The sequence below is a fragment of the Ursus maritimus genome, unplaced genomic scaffold (assembly GCF_017311325.1).
Source record: "Ursus maritimus isolate PB19 unplaced genomic scaffold, ASM1731132v1 scaffold_21, whole genome shotgun sequence".
Classification (NCBI taxonomy): Eukaryota; Metazoa; Chordata; class Mammalia; order Carnivora; family Ursidae; genus Ursus; species Ursus maritimus.
The window spans coordinates 35,031,942-35,048,464 of NW_024424564.1; the positions used below are offsets into that span (position 1 = coordinate 35,031,942).

A 16,523-nucleotide genomic window follows, 5' to 3' on the forward strand; every position below is an offset into this window, starting at 1 on the left:
CTCAACGATCTTCAATGGCGTGTGATAGCATCATGGCCCTGGGCAAAACTATAAAGTTGGTAAAGTGTATCTTTGGAAATCTCTATTATGGACTCATGTCTATGTCCTCCCCAAATTCATATCTTGTAATCTTAGGAATCCTGAAATCCTAAGCCCTGATGTGATAGTATTTGGAGGCAGTGCTTTTGGGAGGTGATTTGCTCCTGAGGGTGAGGCCCTCCTGATGGAATTAGTGCCCTTACAAGAGAAGGGAGACCTAGCTAGCTCTCTCTGCCATGTGAGGACACAACAGGAAGATGCCATCTATGAGCTAGGGAAAGGGCTCTCAGCAGACACTGAATCTGCTGGTGACTTGATCTTGGACTTCCCAGCCTCCAGAACTGTGAGAAATATTGCTTGTTATTTAAGCCACCCAGTCTGGTAATGTGTAATAGCAGCCCAAATGGACTAAGACATTCTTCCTGTCTTTCTTGCCTTTCCCCCAATTTTCTGTAACCTACTTCTCTATTCCCCAGGAGCCCAGGGCTGTCCTTTAGCTGCCCACCAAGGACTGCCCTCCTCTGTGTTGCTCCGTGTTTCCAAATCAGCCTCCTCTCCCACTACTGAAAAATTATTCCTCTGTTGCCGTGGTCTAGAGGGAGGGCGGGCTAACAAACGTACTCTACCTTCAGTTAATAACTGATGTTTCATCACCCTAACTGGCCCTTTGAAAATGTGCTGGTAAGTGAATTCACATGGACAGCCTAGGTTGGGAGGTATTCTTGAACAGAGCTTCCTGAGCTATCTGTGGGGCTGGAATGTGGTGAAGCCCGGAGACCTCATTGTTGAAACGCTGCCATCACTCTGCACTGTCTACACAAGAGTGAGGCCAGCTCTCCGTGCGGAAGGTGCGTCCGAGACCAAGGACACTACAGCCAGAGACTGGATGGTTGGTTTCCTCCTCGGGGAAGATGTCAAGGAGGGACCGTTCTTTCCACCTCTGGCCACGCAGCAGGTGGTGGCTTCTCCATCACTGAACAGTGGAGTCAACAGAAGGTTCAGGTGATGCATCTCCATTTAAAATGGACTCCTCTTCTGTTGCTCGGCCTCCGTATCTAAGCATGTTCTAAAAGGCTCAAAAAGGCTTTTAGAAGCCTCAAAACAAAGAGTGAGGAGGGGCTCATGCTGCCCCTTCTTTGGGATGGAAAGTCTGTCCCTCTGCAACAGGGACAGACTGTTTTTCTTGTCTGTTGCCTTCATCATGTTGAAAAACAGCTAAAAGGGTGCCTGGCTGGTGGGTGCAGCACAGAAGGGTTTGGTCCAGCCAGTGAACAGACAGGTTCTCAGAAGGGTGTGTGATACGTGGCGGTGGGGCCTAGGAGCCAGCCTCTCCCCGTTGCCCTCGCCCCTGGCTCTGCCAGGCAGGACCCTTCTGAGTCTCCTCCTCAGGCCAGACCTTCTCTAGGAGAACACAGTGCCCCTTGGGAGAAAGTGTCCGAAACAGAGGCAGCACCTCAGCCCAGGGCTGCCTAGGGGTGACCCGCAGAAAGGCTGACGCAAATGAGAAGAGCACACATGCTTAGTGGGCTCTTCATCTGACTCTGAGCTTTTCAGAAGGGGAAGTATGTGCTACAGGAAAAAAAAAATAGAAGCACTCGTTTAAGCAAATGTTCTGAATTATTTTGTGCTTAAAAAACAGCATAAGCCCTGTTTGAAGCTGGCATTCAAAAAGCAAACAAACAAAAACCAAATCCCAGCACTGCACTGTTCCTAATTTAGCTGGATGAGAAGGCTGAGGAGGGGGTCAGGGCGGGAAGGCAAAACGCAACCCGCTCTCAGCCAAGTGCTGGATGTGGGGACTGCGTGAGCTCTTGCAAGACCCCGTCGGTCTGGAGACGGGTCCGTAGCCAAGCTGTCAGAGAGCTCTGCGCCGAATGCCTCGCTGGAGTTCTCTCCGGGCTGTGGGTCTGCGGAGAGTTGATGGGCTTTACCTGAAGCAGCTGAGGACTAGGTCTATTCCAAGTTCCATTTTCAATTCAAGACTATTTTCTGCTCTTCCTTCTTATATCAGGATTAGTGGTTGGATTTGTTTCCTAAGTTTCTAGGCAATATGTTTACAAGTTTCTGTCTAGGCACCTAGCCCTTCCCCACAGAGCGGCCGAAGTCACGCACTTAGAGTAAAAGGAAAGAAGTGCTTTGCCGGAGGGCTCATCTTTCCCGGTCTAACGAGGGTCACAGAAATGTAGAACAGCACACTGCAAACTAACGGGTAGACGGTGGCCGTGGAGGGACAGCAGACGTGTTAGGTTAGGGGGTGGGGAGGTCAGGGGAAGGTTCAGCCGGTCCCCCTGAGCAGCTGCCTGTAGGGCTGCAGGGCCGTCACTCAGCAGAGGCCTGAGCCGGGCCGCAGAGCCGGGCGGCCTATGAAGGTGCGCGGACGCGGCTGGGCTCTAGCTGTCTGAGCACAGCTCCCTTCCCAACACGGCCCGAGAAGGGCCTCCAACAATACATCCTCGAGCCCTTTCGGAACCAGTCCCTCGGCTCCGGCTGGTGCCGGTGCTTCTCAGGCTTTTGCTGTCAAATCCCACCAGGGCGGCCTGACACTCTTTCTTCCTTCTGCTGTTCTAATCCAATCTCCCTGCCTTGCTTCCCACACACCAACGGCCAGACTGTGGCCCTGAGTCACCCACTCTCTCCCTACCCACTGTTCGATCAGGCTAGATTGGCCGCACAGCAGGACACTGGGATGGGGACACTGTACGGTTGTCAGTGTGGAAGTCAATGTCCCCAGATTCCTGAAAAAGCCGCCAGGCACATGTTGTCAGAGGGAGGCTGGTTTGCCTGCCACCCACATATGCACTTTGCCTTTGCTCTAGATTCTGCAAATACGCGGAGGACCACACTGCAAGAACCCGAAAGATCTGCTGTCCTCCTTTAGTGTTTTCATTCACACGGGCTTATCTTTTGTGTCTTTCTCAGTGCTCACACTTCCACAGAACAGTCGTGGGTGAACAGGCATTTCTGGATAACTCGTCTACTTACTGGCGACTGAAGCGGAAGCGTCTCAAGGTATGGGAGGGTCAGGGTCTAGAGCCCCTGGTGTGTCCGCAAGCCAAATGCAGCAGGACTGGCAGAGCTCCCCCCCCCACCCCCCGCTCGTGGAGAGTGGATTCGAGCGGATGTTAATAATACAGACGCATCCAGTCACACCACGAGCTTCACGGAATGACAGCCTTAAGACTGGGAACTTTCAGGGCGAATACCACTTGTTGAGAAACTGTCAGAACCCAAGACGGCTGGGGTTGTTCGTCTAAGGGAGTGTCAGACTCTTACACTAGAAATATCTTGCTGTTCATGGTTTTCAGATGCAAATGGAGAGAGAGTTGCTTCAGTTCAGGGAAAACACCCAAATGCCAAGGCCTTTCTTGAACCTTAGAAACTGTGACAGCAATGGTGTTGTCAAGGAGCGATCCATAAAGTTCTGAAACTTTAAAAACCAACTGACAATAATTTAAGGATAAAGAAAGTTTGTGCACCAGTAACCAAAAGTGGCTTCCAACTAATAAAAAAGCAAATCAATTGGGATTCTTCTGAGGAGAATCTCCACAGCTGTAATCCCACAACAGTAACTGTCGACCCCATATTGCCGGCTTGAAACTATCATTTCTCAGAAGGCGTCTGACTCCGTGCTTTGGAGATCATCAGCCTGCATGATCGCGCTGGGTTACAACAAGCTTTCTGCTCGGGTTTCAGAACCATTTCTAAAACTGGGAGGTGGTTCTCCTAAGGAGATCCGGGGAGCCTGGGCTTGCGTGTTGCTGATACAGCAATCTTCTTTGTTCTACTAGACAAATCAGGAAACCTCTGAATTGGTTGATTCAGATGCTCAGGGTTATTATAGTCACCCAGGAGTCACTGCCCGTGGAACTCCCCTCTGGTGTCTAAAGCCAGCTGCCCTGGCCCTAAGTTACTATTGTTTAGTTCACCTGTTTCGTGACTTTGATTCCCTTTCTCCAAAATGGAGTGAGTACATGTAGGGAAACCGGGTAGGGGGTCCAGAAAATAAATGCTATTCACCAATGGGGATTGCCTCATTTCCCCTCTTTCTACAGTTTATCAGTGGGGCGGATATAGGAATAAAACACGTGGACATCTGGGGGTTCTGTGAGGAGGAACCGGTCAGGTTTGGCTGTTTATGGAGGGGGACAGCGGTCACACCCAAGCGTTCTAGTCTAGCCCTGGCGCCCTGTCATCTTTGCCAAGAAAGGAACTCTAGAACACTTAAATAAAATGCAACCCAATTGTTCACACACTTGACCTCAGAGCTCCCGAACTGTCTCCACTGTGAGCACAAATCGCAGCAGAGGCACAGCACGGCTTGAGCTTCTTGTCTGATTGTGCCTCTTAAGAAAACCATACAGTTTAAATCCTCTCTTCCATCTCAACAGCTGAGAATAGACACAATTATACAATGTAAAAGTCTGAGAATGTGTTCCTTGCGTCAGGCGTTCACTTCACGTATCCAAAGAAAGGGCATATGTATCTCTAGAGAAATGCGAAGACAAATGTCCTAGTCCTCTGGCTAGTAGCATTCTCCTCTGGCGGAGGGACGAGGACACTGCTGCATTTTCGTTCTATACATGCCTTTTTTTTCTGTTATGATGTTGTCTAGATCCAAAGGGAAATGCCAGGTTCTAAGTGGCCACAGTCTATTAGAGAAGGAGCCACAGAAAAAGCAAAATATGTACAGGAACCCTAGATGAAATCCCCCAGATGAAATGTGCCTTTCTGTGTATACGTATGAGTGAGCGAGAGAGAGTGGGCACGTGCGTGTGTGGGCGTGTGTGTGTGTGCATCTACAGTTGTGTTCAGGGAGCAGAAAGGTGGGGGGCAGGACGTGAATAATATGGGAAATGCTGGGCATGATGGGAGCAAAGGATTTTAGATCATATGCTCAGGAGTGTATCTGGCGTCTAAACCAAAGAGAGGTGCGCTACTCACCTTATTTGTTGCATCAATAAATTTGACTCCTTTATAAGAGACCGAAAGAATAATAGTGGGGACCTTCTTCATTTGCTCTGTAGACTTCTGAAATTAAAATTAGAAAGCTGTTAGAGCAGTTTGTGTTGCATGGCAACTGAAGCACATAATTTCTCCTCTTGAAAGATAAAAATGAGCCCAACTTAAAAACAACACACACACACACACACCAAACACACTAATTTAAATGTATGTCTCTCTTCTCTTGGGCTCAGCTAGGGTTGGGGCTTCTAAAGTGTCTGTCTTGCACTTGAGAATCTAAAAAGAGCTTGTTCTGCCGCTTGCCGTGGGTGAAGGAATAGTCCTTTTCCCTGACACCAAAGGGAGAAATGAACAGCTCTGTCTCCTACCGTGATTTCAAGCAACGATTCTTTGACTGGAGTTAAACCATGTCAGAGTTAACTCCAAGGGTGAGTTCAGCATGAACCAAACATATGCCACCGCTCCCCCTTTTCCCCAGTCACTCTTTCTTCCAGGCACGACGTAGGTCTGAATCATGTAGTTAAAATAGGGATTGAAACACATCATTGGGAATTTTTCTTGAATCTGACCAAATCCATAAGAGCGGGTGTATTTACAGCACCATTGCTAGTGACGACGCAGGACAGAATACCACCCTACAACGATGAAGCCCCCCAGAACAGTCTGTATTTTGAGCCACAGGAAAACCAGACAGTCCAGATAATCTACTTCCTCGTTTAGAGCCGCCAAATTTCCTTAGGCTACGTTCTGATGAGAGATGTGCACACCGGCTTCAGTGCAGAGTGTCTGCAGCTTCTCGAGTTTCATGCATCTGTGAAAAGTTTCTCCACAATTTAGGATGTGCCTTTTCTGTTTAGTTTGATCATTCATCACGGGTCACCGATAGTCTGTGTACTTCATTTCCCACTATGGTTCCTCCTAATAATCACATTAAACATTGAGAAGAACCTACCTGACAGTTAGCCTGATGGATTTTCCAGAGAAGACAGGTGGGAAGAAAAGAGAGAAAATACATAAAAAGGTGAGGAAACCATTTCAATAATTCGCAAACAGCACAAAGTCCTGAGAAAGTACACGGAGAACAGGCTTTACAGGTAAACGTGGACACAGTGAAACGCTCTTGTAGGAACAGCTGCGGGCTTTTCAGACCCCGTCTCGCCCTTCCTGTCCCCTCATCACTGTTCCCCGCGCCGCACAGCCTCATGACTGACACACCAGAACCTTTCACTGCAGGTGTTCCACAACCACCTGTCTTATGGATAGTAAGCGAATTGGGAGAAAATATTACCCAATTTTCCATTTTTAAATTCTGAAATGTGACCAGACTTAAGGCTTTAAGTTGGATAGTGTGAATGAAACTCACTGAACTTAAAAATAATAATTATGTTACATCTTTCACTTTAGGCATGGAAAAGGTGTTTCACATTTTCCTGATTGTTCTGACCCATTTTTGGGATAGCTACTACACTTGTTTCACAGGCAGAGAAGATGGATCAGTAAGAGTGTTACTATTTAGTATTTATTAAATGTTTCATACAGTATAGAAAAAGGGGAGCTCTCCTGAAGTGTTTTTTAACTAGTTTTAAAATTATCCAAACTTGCTAGTTTTCTTTTGTGATTGCCAAGGGATTTTTTAAGAAAGATTTTATTTATTTTTGGGAGAGAGAGAAAGCAAGCATGGGGGGAGGGGCAGAGGGAGAAGCAGACTCCCTACTGAGCAGGGAGCCAGATGTGGGACTCAATCCCAGGACCCTAGGATCATGACCCGAGCTGAAGACAGACGCTTAACCGACTGAGCCACCCAGGCACTCTGCCAAAGAAATTTAAATACTTTTATCTTTTTAATGCTTTATTCAACCAACTCTTAAAACTGCAAGATTCAACCAACTCTTAAAACTGCAAGATAGGGGCACCTGGGTGGCTCAGTCAGTCAAGCAGCTGAGCGTCTGCCTTCAGCTCTGGTAAGGATCCTGGAGTCCTGGGATCCCTGCTTTGGGCTCCCTGCTCAGTGGGGAGTCTGCTTCTCCCTCTGCCCCTCCCCCTGCTCCTTCTCTCACTCACTCTCAAATAAATAAATCTTTTTTTAAAAAGTACGCAAGATAAATCAAAGGTAAAGCCAGAAGAAATAACACTCAGTGCATGGATTTTAAGGCAAAATCGTGGGCTGAGATCTGTATGGAGTGCGGGCCATAGCTGGCATGGGCAGTGGCTTGGTGCCCTGAATGTATGTGTGAAGGATTCTTTGCGAAGAGTAACAATGGATTTCAACAAATTACCTCATTCGTTTCTTGCCATGAATATATTCTATCAGACAGATCTAGCCATACCATGAAACAATATATAGCTAACATAAGATTAAAATATCAACATTCCATTTAGTACTAAGAAAAACCCAAAAAAGGAAAAAGCAAAACCATTTGTTATCCCTTCAGCAATTGAGTGGTTATATTAGGCAGTGCACTGTGTTGGGAAAACTCTGCGTCTGCTTCAGGCCATGTCAAACAGACCTCAAATTGTGTGCAAACTACAGTCTGCGGAAAGCAGCGTTCCCAAGTGCTGTGTTGAGAAGACTCTGAGCTTGGTGCTTGGGCTCAGTGGGAAAAAGGGGTGGGAACGATGAGCTACACGCCACACAGAGAAGCTACAACACAAAGGTTGATAAATGCACCAGTGATGTGGACAGAGGGCCTCCAGAGTACCGAGCAAGAGAGAGCCTCACTTTGCAGGAGAGAGTGGGGCAAGTCTTCATTACTCATTCAACAAGCACTGTTTGCCTGCTAGGGCTGACTGAACTGGCTCTTAAAGGATGAACAGGAATTTTCCAGGTGCTAAAAGAAGACAAACGAGGCTGTTTTAGCAGAAGAATCAACATACACACAAAATGAGAAACAATATGGTGAGTCTGGGTAGTTGGTGGAAGATGAGGTTGGTACAGTAGGTTTGGAAGACTGTGACTTACTCTGCCAGGCTAGAATCCACTGGAAGTTTTTTAAGCAGAGTGTGGGTGATTGGATGCACTGGAACAGCTGAGGCTGGAGGCAGGCAGGAAGGGGAGATGGAAATTCAAACGGGAGACCCTAAGCCCCCGAGCTGAAGCAGCACCATCATGCAAGAGGGAGCCACAGCTCCGATGAGTAAGACTCAGGCGGGTCTGCTAACCCATGTGCCGCAGAAGATGAGTGAGCGAGAGGGGGTCACAGATGAAGAGGCCTTTCGCGGAGATAAGCGGATACTACAGGGGAAGAGGCTTTTGCATGAAACCCTCTCGCGCATGCTCAGTTCGATACTCAGGTGGAGACGTCCAGCAGGAAATGAGAAGTAGGAATCTGATCGGGAAACCCATCTGCATCGAGGGGGTGCCTGAGGAGCTGGGAGCAGACGAGGTGGCTCAAGGCGTGAACACGAGGAGGGCGAAGCAGCCCCTGTCCGCGTCACTACAGCTGAAACTGAGCTGGGAGGCGGCCGAGCACCGCGGCGCAAAAGTCGAGGCACGTTCCGTAGAAGGTGGGGGCCGCGTCGAGGCCACAAGGACCGGGAAAAAGTCTGAAAAATCGAAGCCCAGCACAGTGGCTGGCACACGTAGCGGCTACTGTTTTTATTGGGTCTCCTGGGTGAAATCCCTCGCTTTAGCAACTAGAAAAATGTGTTGCTCATTTTAAGAGCAGCTTGAGGAGAATGGTGGCAGCAGAGGAAGGAACCCAGGGATTTGTGCACCGAATGTCAGGGGAGGGAGTGGAGAGCTGGAACGACAGCCGGGCCAGGACACAGGCGCTGAGGCCAAAATGAAGGCTTCAGTGGTGATTTCTGATCAGATACGAAGATTCTACAGTGTTCGCTCATTCAAGTTGAACAACGAAGAAAACATAAAAGCCGATCGTTTCTTTTTCTTTCGTGGGTGCCCAGGATCCCTGCTTTCCTAACGAGGCGGTCCTGCGAGGCCCCTGCTGCAGGTGGCGCTGGGGGGCCACCCCTCCCGGTCGGGAGTCCCACTGAGCACCTTGACAAGAGGACTCGGGGCCCTGGCTGGCCTTCAATGTAATGCCCCTCCTTGAAGGCATTTATGATTCTGTAAGAGCTAAAAATCCAACCTCTTTCAGGGGATTTTCTCTTGGTGTGCTTTGACAGAGCTTTCAAAGCGGCCTTTTCATTCGTTATTTTAACGAAAGATGAAAACACAGAGAAAGAAAGCAAATACACGAAGTCTTGGGGAGAATAATCAGGGAGGCAAAAAATCCAATAAGCGCCTACTCCATTTTATGAGGGTTCTACAGATATCGAAAAGTGAGCAGGGCCTCAGTCCAATCACAGGCAGCCCATGTCTCACTGTCTCCATTTGCTCTTATGTTGTTGCAGTTACGGGTTTCTTCTTGGTTCACGGAGCCACTTAGGCTGGACATCACTGTGCAAGTTAAAAGGGCTTGCCCTCGGGCAACGGTGGTCTCTGTGATCTACCTGCAAGCTTTGCTGGGATTCTGGATAGTTAATGCTCCCGTATATGTACAGATGTTAAAACATTCAAGCCTTATTTTTTTGTATAAACGGAATTCTCTTCTTCAGTAAAATGCTGGGGGCAAACCTTATGTTATGGTTCTCTTTTGTTTCTAGTTTTTTTTTTTTCTATGCCACACTCTTTGTGGAATTTCTGAGGCTTCCTCAGTCCTCAAACTCCCTCCCCTTCAGTGCCAGCTCTACAGCAGAGACTGATTTGTAAGGAGGATCTCCAGATACCTCAGCAGCTGAATACTCCCAGGTAATGCCCCAAACTAACTTAACCTTTATAGCATCTTGCTCTCCTGCTAAAAAAAGCATTATAGTGACAGTTGATTGTATTTTGTTCACAAGTTCTCAAAATAAGATTATCATCCTTTTATTACTCCAAGAGAAACAATATTTAGTTATACAGGGATGCTACATTTCTGAAACCTAAACTAAAATGCAACTTTTGAATCTTAAATACAAGACCAGCTTTATATTTAGCACGTGGGTTTGTATTATCTATAAGCATTATACAGAAAAGGGATTGTATATCCCTTGTATCTGGAGGTGCACACCTGAGACATTGTTCTTAACAGGTAAAGTAATTGAACACTTTTAGAGACAGCCAGCGAGAGAGGGAACACAAGCAGGGGGAGTGGGAGAGGAAGAAGCAGGCTCATAGCAGAAGAGCCTGATGTGGGGCTCGATCCCAGAACGCCGGGATCACGCCCTGAGCCGAAGGCAGACGCCCAACTGCTGTGCCACCCAGGCGCCCCTAATTGAACACTTTTAAACATTTTTTTTTTAAAAGAGGGATATTTGGATTCACCAAAGAAGGCAATACCATCTCTTGTCTTTTCCTTTTTCAATTATAAATTATGAGCTTTTTGGAATCTTTGTATCAAGTCAGAAATGGCCATTGATGCTTTTATTTTATCCTTATAGCGTGGCCTGAAAAGAAAAAGTTTCTCATTTTCTAATGCAGAATCAACAGCAGGAGAATATCCTTTTGAGACTGCAGGGATGGTCTGGTCTCAGAGCACGATTTTCGTTAAGTGTGAGGGAGAGCAAAGAGGTTTGCGACAGGGAGCACTTCAGTTGTGAGCTGTAATGTTGCGTTTGAGGCTGGAGTGATGTTTAGCCTCCTAATGAGAATTATTTGTGCCCCGTAACCAGTACAGAGAGGGAACGGAATGAGGCAGTCCATGGGGGGAGGGGTGATCACCAGCCCTTCCTTCTTACAATACTCTGCTCATTTCCAGTGTATTTTAAACACAGACTGGGAAATAGCTCTCCGGACCATCTACTGCCATCCAACTTATATTTTTAACCCACACATGGCTACCCTGAGAATGCTTTCTAGTTAGATATTCAAGTGCTTTGAGTCATAACTATTAATTTTGCCATATAATATTTTCTTTAGTTCGTTTCAAAGCTTAATTATTGTATTCAGTTTCAGCAAGTAAATTAAAATAGGATCAATTATGTTTGGTAGCCCTAAGTGACTTTCAAACGACTTAAAAAATGCACAAAAACTGGTAATGTTGCAGAGATTATAAGAGGTAGGGCGCAGAACACAGATCAGCCATTTGAAATGCACTTTTGCCCTCTGGAGCTCAGTTTCAATGTTACTTTCTGGGAAAGCCCTGTGTGGCCCCCCAGCCTGACACGATGGCTGTCTCTTGCTCCCCAGGCCTGCCCTGGGAACCTCTGCTACTCTCCCTTGAGGTTCACTGCCCTGGTCTTGGGGTTGTTTGTTTCCCTCACTCTTCAGGGGGTTCCTGGAGGATGGCCCACACCTTTCTTGATTTGTTTCTTGTCTCCCTCATAATGACTAGTATATATGGTCTTAGGTTGAACCCTAAGACATGGCCATTTTTATGGATCAAAAAAATGGCTGAGTATCAGCAATTTCATAGGGTTCAATCTAGCAGCTGCTAAAGTGCATGATTATTAAGTGAACGAGCAAATGAGTTGATGTATGGTAACAAGCACAAAGCCAGCTTTATAAGAAAGAACCACAGTACCAGCCTCTCAACGCACGAAGAGCTCGGCAAAGTTTTCAGAGAGCCCTGGTGCCCAGAGGCAGGCATGAAGGCCCTGGAAGAACTTGGAGGACCACAAATGTGATTAGAGATATGCCAAGAGATTCCTATGGGATGGGAAAGCTTCACAGACCTCTGTGATTTGTCAGCCTTAAGGAGAGAAGGGCTAGGTGCTCATTTTTGTAATAGGAAACCGGTTCAAACTGCAGGCACGGAGAAGGAATGACTTCTTGAGAGGGCAGGAGGATTATTAGGGGCAGCTGGGAAGTTTTTCCCTCTGGACGTCTTTAAAAATTGTTTGGACTTTCATTTGTCACTAATGACTTAGGGGTAAGTCTCATTTGGCTGGGGAATGAGGCTAAATGACCTCTCAAGGGCTTTTCTGGTCATGAGAACTCGACACGAGGGCTGGATGAATACAGAGCCTCGCTCAGACCACGTGACAAGAGCAGACGGTGGGCAGGCGGCCACTCAAACGACTCCTCGGGCACCAGACACGGCTATTGCACTGGCAAGAGTAACTCACACGCCCTGGCCGAATCTAGCACAGCACACGGCGATGCCCTCCATCTCTACTCCTCTGGCCCCGGCTGGTTTCCAGGCGCCATGGCGGAATGATTCTACCAGGGCAGCCTGTCCACACAGCAGACCTAACAGGGATGCCCAGTGGACCAAGGCAATGGTTCTCAAACTTTTTTGAGCATTTGAATCCTGTGGAAGGCTTGTTAAATAACAGATCGTTGGGCTCCAACACCTAGAGTTTCTGATTCAGTAAGTGCTATGAACTGAATGGGATCTCCCAAACTTATGTTGAATCCTAATGTCCAATGTATTAGTAGGTGGGGCCTTTGGGAGGTGCATGGATTGTGAGAAGAGAGCTCTGAATGGCGTTAGTGGGCTTCTAAGAGAGGCCTCTTCTACTGTGAGAGGGTACAGTGAAGATGACTGTCAATGAGCCAAGAAGAGGGCTGTCACCTGACACTAAATCTACCAGTGCCTTGACCTTGGGATTTCCCAGCCTTCAGAACCACAAGAAATGAATTTCTCCCTGTAATCTGGTATTTTTATCACAGCAGCCTGAACAAACTAAGACAGTAGGTGAGGTAGGGCCAAAGATTCTGCATTCATAACAAATTTCCAGATGCTTAATGCTACCACAGTTTGAGAACTTCTGCTCTAAAAATACAGTTGATTTTTGATTGAAAGTCACTGTCAGAGCTGTTCTCCACGATGCATGTTAAACTCAGTTGTACTGCATCCTACATTAATTCAGAGAGCAGTTAATTTATCAAAACACACTATCCTCCACTTGACAAGTGATTTCCAAAAATCCTTAGTTAGCACTTAGCTACAGCTCTTGGTCTTCAGAGCAAATAACAAGAGTTATTTAATCTTCCATAGTTTCTCAGGGGCTGCGAAAGTATAAAACATTCTTCATAAAATAAAGAGTTCAGGTCATAAAGATAGATTCCGGAGTTACATCTAGAATAGATGTTGATCAGACAGAGCTGATAAGCCCAGGGGTCACGCTGAAGATGTATGGTTTCTCATAAAAGTCTCCCTGTCCTCCCTCAACTAGGAGCACATCCAAGATATTAAGTACATGCCCTTGAGAGATGTGACGAGCAAACATCAACACATATTTGTGCACTGCTTCTGGGAGTGTAAACTGGAACACATTTTTTGGAAGGCAATTTGGCAATACTTACCCAGAGTTTCAAGATATGTATACTTTTGACCTAGCCATTCTACATTTAGTCGAAATAATCAGACCAGCTGCACAAGATTTGGGTATGGGGATGTTGCCCACAGGACTGGTTATAACTTGAAAAGATTCAAAATGACCTAATGACCAATAAGGGGAACTGGTTTGGTTCAGTTATGGATTGGAATATTGTTCAACCACTACGAGTAATACTGAAGATGAATATATATCGGAATAAACATATTTTAGAATATATTGTTATGTTAAAAATAGATTACAAAACAGAAAACAGTAGGCACTGAATATTTCTATTTCTTTGTAGGAAAAGGGTGCCTATGAATGCATGAAAAATCACCCTGGAGGCTCCCGCATGAACCAGGTGTTAACAGAGAGGTGTTTACCATGTCTGTGTAACAAAATTACAGCTGCTTTTATTTCTTCTTTCCCTAGCTCTATTTTAAAACCGGATAACAATGAATGTGTACTGCTTCTTCAATAATAAAATGTAAAATTTTAAAAATGTATAATCTTTGGGTTAAAAAGCTAATTGTAAACATGTGAAAAACACACCAATTTGTTTAATCCATCACATATAAATACAACTGCAGAGTGTGTGTGTGTGGGGGGGGGTCACCTTGAATTTATGAAGGGACCCACCGCTAAGCTTCTTACTCCAGAAAGCACTGTGTTACAGTGAATAGGAGCACAGAAGGGCATGTGTGGATTCCTGTCTTGGCTCCACTGTGTGTCAAGGTATTTAACCTCTATGTCTTAGTTATTTCATCTGTAAAATGGGTATGTTAATACAGCATCTACTTTGTGGAGAGCTGTGAGGATTATGTAATTCGGTGCCTAGCATGTAGTGAGTACCAATAGATTCTAGCTGTTACTCTTATTCTGAGGATGGATGCTTTCACTTAGCTGCTTTCCGAAGTCTGGCATCCCACTAGCAAAAGAGAGAAGTAAAATCGAGATCAGTGAGCCTAACGGACTCCTCTCGGGGCTGCATGCTACCACAGCAGTGACACGTGGCTTCAGGAGTGAACGTTCAGCAGAGCCACACATCTGGACTGAGGACAATGGACTCAATACATTTAGAAAGAGAGCTTAAGAGTGGGAATTAAAGACAGAGCGGCCCATCACATCTTCTCGTGCCGTGGAGTAGTGAGGGTGTCACACGGGAAAAGAACCAGTAACAAGAGCAACAGAAACAAACAAAGAAAAAATGAAGAGCACTTGGGTATGAAGACGACTGGGATGAAAGGATTGGGACTGCTGAGTCCTCCTTTGGGAGGACCTCCAGCAAAACAAAATCACAAAGCAAAAGTACACGTATGCGTGAGCAAAGCTCGGCAGCAGGCAGTTAGAAATGCTGTTTCTTTGTGTGTATGGTCATCTTAACACACGCTCACACCTGTGGGCTTAGACCTGTCCTGACCTGGCTCGTGTAGTACTTAGGAGGGAGCAAAAGAAGAAATATTTGGTTTTTCCCTGAAACTTGGGAAAATGGAGATTTGTAAAAAAAACAGCTGTTTACAAGGTTTTTTTCCCCAGCCTGGTTCCTAAGTAATAGTCTCTGAAAGGATTCTTGGGAATGAAAATTCCTCATAGACGGGAGTTGAAGAAGGAACTAAACACGGCTTTAGACAAGTGGGAATTAAAGACACAGGAGGCCCACGATATCTTTCAGTGATGTGACGTAGTGAGGGTGTCTCTTCTAAGGTCAAAGAGGCTTCTTAACATTTCCATCTAATTCTAAAATCCTTTTTCAAGCTTTCCCATCCGTTCTCCAACATTAATTTGTTTCCTTACAAGCACAGAAAAAAGACAGCCTTCACACTTCAACCAAGGCACAATTATTTGGAAATCTGTATATCTGAAAATTCAACTTTAGAATTGCCTCTAGACTGAAAGTTTAAAAATGAGACAAGTGAAGGCGAACAGATTCAACGAGAAACCTGAACTCTGGTATCTGAACTGGCTAAGCCTTTTGGGAAATAAAGATTCCCAAACCGTAATTTGCCAGATCTGCTTATTCCTGACTTAAAAATAACTTTAAAATACTTCCTATCTTGCATTGATTGTAGTTGAAAACAGATATTTTTCCTTTATTTTAAGAGAAATTTCCTTGAGCATAGACACCTGTGAACAATACTAATCATCAACTATGGGATTAGAGAAAGTCAGATTTCACAGAGTATTAAATTGAATATAATGGCCCGCCTCGTACAGTAGCACAGGTTTCATAATGGTATATCTAATTAGGGAAGTGACTGACTACTGTGTATTAGTGATAATTGTCCCTGAGGCAAAATTCAGGGCTGGGGGATGGGGTATGTGTAAGTCTGGGGAGGCAAAAAGGAACAGAACCTCATCCGGCCCTTCACCAATTACTGTATGTCTTGGAATATTTCAAGTGGGAGTTACTTACACCAAAGAAAACACCGAAAGGCCTTTATTGGTTTGTAAAGTTCAGTCCTGTGGACACATTATTTAAAAGAGGCAAGCTAACTCCCAATTGATTAAGGAACAAGTTACCTTCCCAAAAGACAAAACTGCAAAATTACATTTACCATCGTATCTATGGTTTCCCATCGTTTTCTCTCCCTATCGGCGATGGCCTTTAAAAACTGGAAATAAACGTGCAGGATGCCTAAGTTTTTGAATACTCTCTTACATGTTTGTGAAGATAGAAAACCAGGGAAATGACTGGGACACTGGTATTTTAGTTGAGGGAAAACAAATGAAATAATCCAAAGCAAGTCTACCCATCAACTTGTTTTTCGAACGTCTGCAGGAAGAGGTCAATGTGATTTCGAGGTTCTACTGAACGAGACTCTCTTCTACAGGCATTATTTTACTGAACCGTCAAAACCACCTTAAAAGGTAGCTATGCTATGGCAGGCCCTGGGGATCCAATATACACCGTTCCTGCCCACTAAGGGGCACGGGGCATGAGGAACGAGGCGCTTGTCCAGTGTGACATGAGGGGTGACAGAAGGAAGGTTCTGTGTTCAATGGGGAACACGTTTGGGGGCATCGTATTCAGGATCATGGAGCGAATACTTCCCCTCGGCAGTCCTTTCAAAAATGAAGACTCTCTCTGAGCACAGAGTTAGCTGGAAAACTCAGCATAAAGTTGAGTAACGTAAAAGGCAGCACTAAAGGAGTATGCTTAGATTAAACAGACGTCTCTTACGACTCCTCACACGCCACTAATACATGTTTTTAGGTTTTAACTAGAAATGTCTGTAAATCTGTTGCAGTAAAGGAAATAAGCAACCATGTTGTCCTTT

General features: G+C 45.7%; 1 protein-coding gene across 15 annotated transcripts in view; it reads right to left on the reverse strand.

The window, feature by feature from the left end:
• ANKS1B (ankyrin repeat and sterile alpha motif domain containing 1B) overlaps window positions 1-16,523 on the reverse strand; it is a 1,051,872-nt gene that overhangs the window by 30,925 nt on the left and 1,004,424 nt on the right. For all 15 annotated transcript variants that reach the window (XM_040637361.1, XM_040637360.1, XM_040637359.1 and 12 more), the window contains 2 exons: window positions 5,954-5,965; window positions 4,981-5,067 (listed from right to left, as the gene is read on the reverse strand). In XM_040637361.1, coding sequence (XP_040493295.1) covers window positions 4,981-5,067; window positions 5,954-5,965 — 99 coding nt within the window. The remainder of the gene's footprint in view (window positions 1-4,980; window positions 5,068-5,953; window positions 5,966-16,523) is intronic.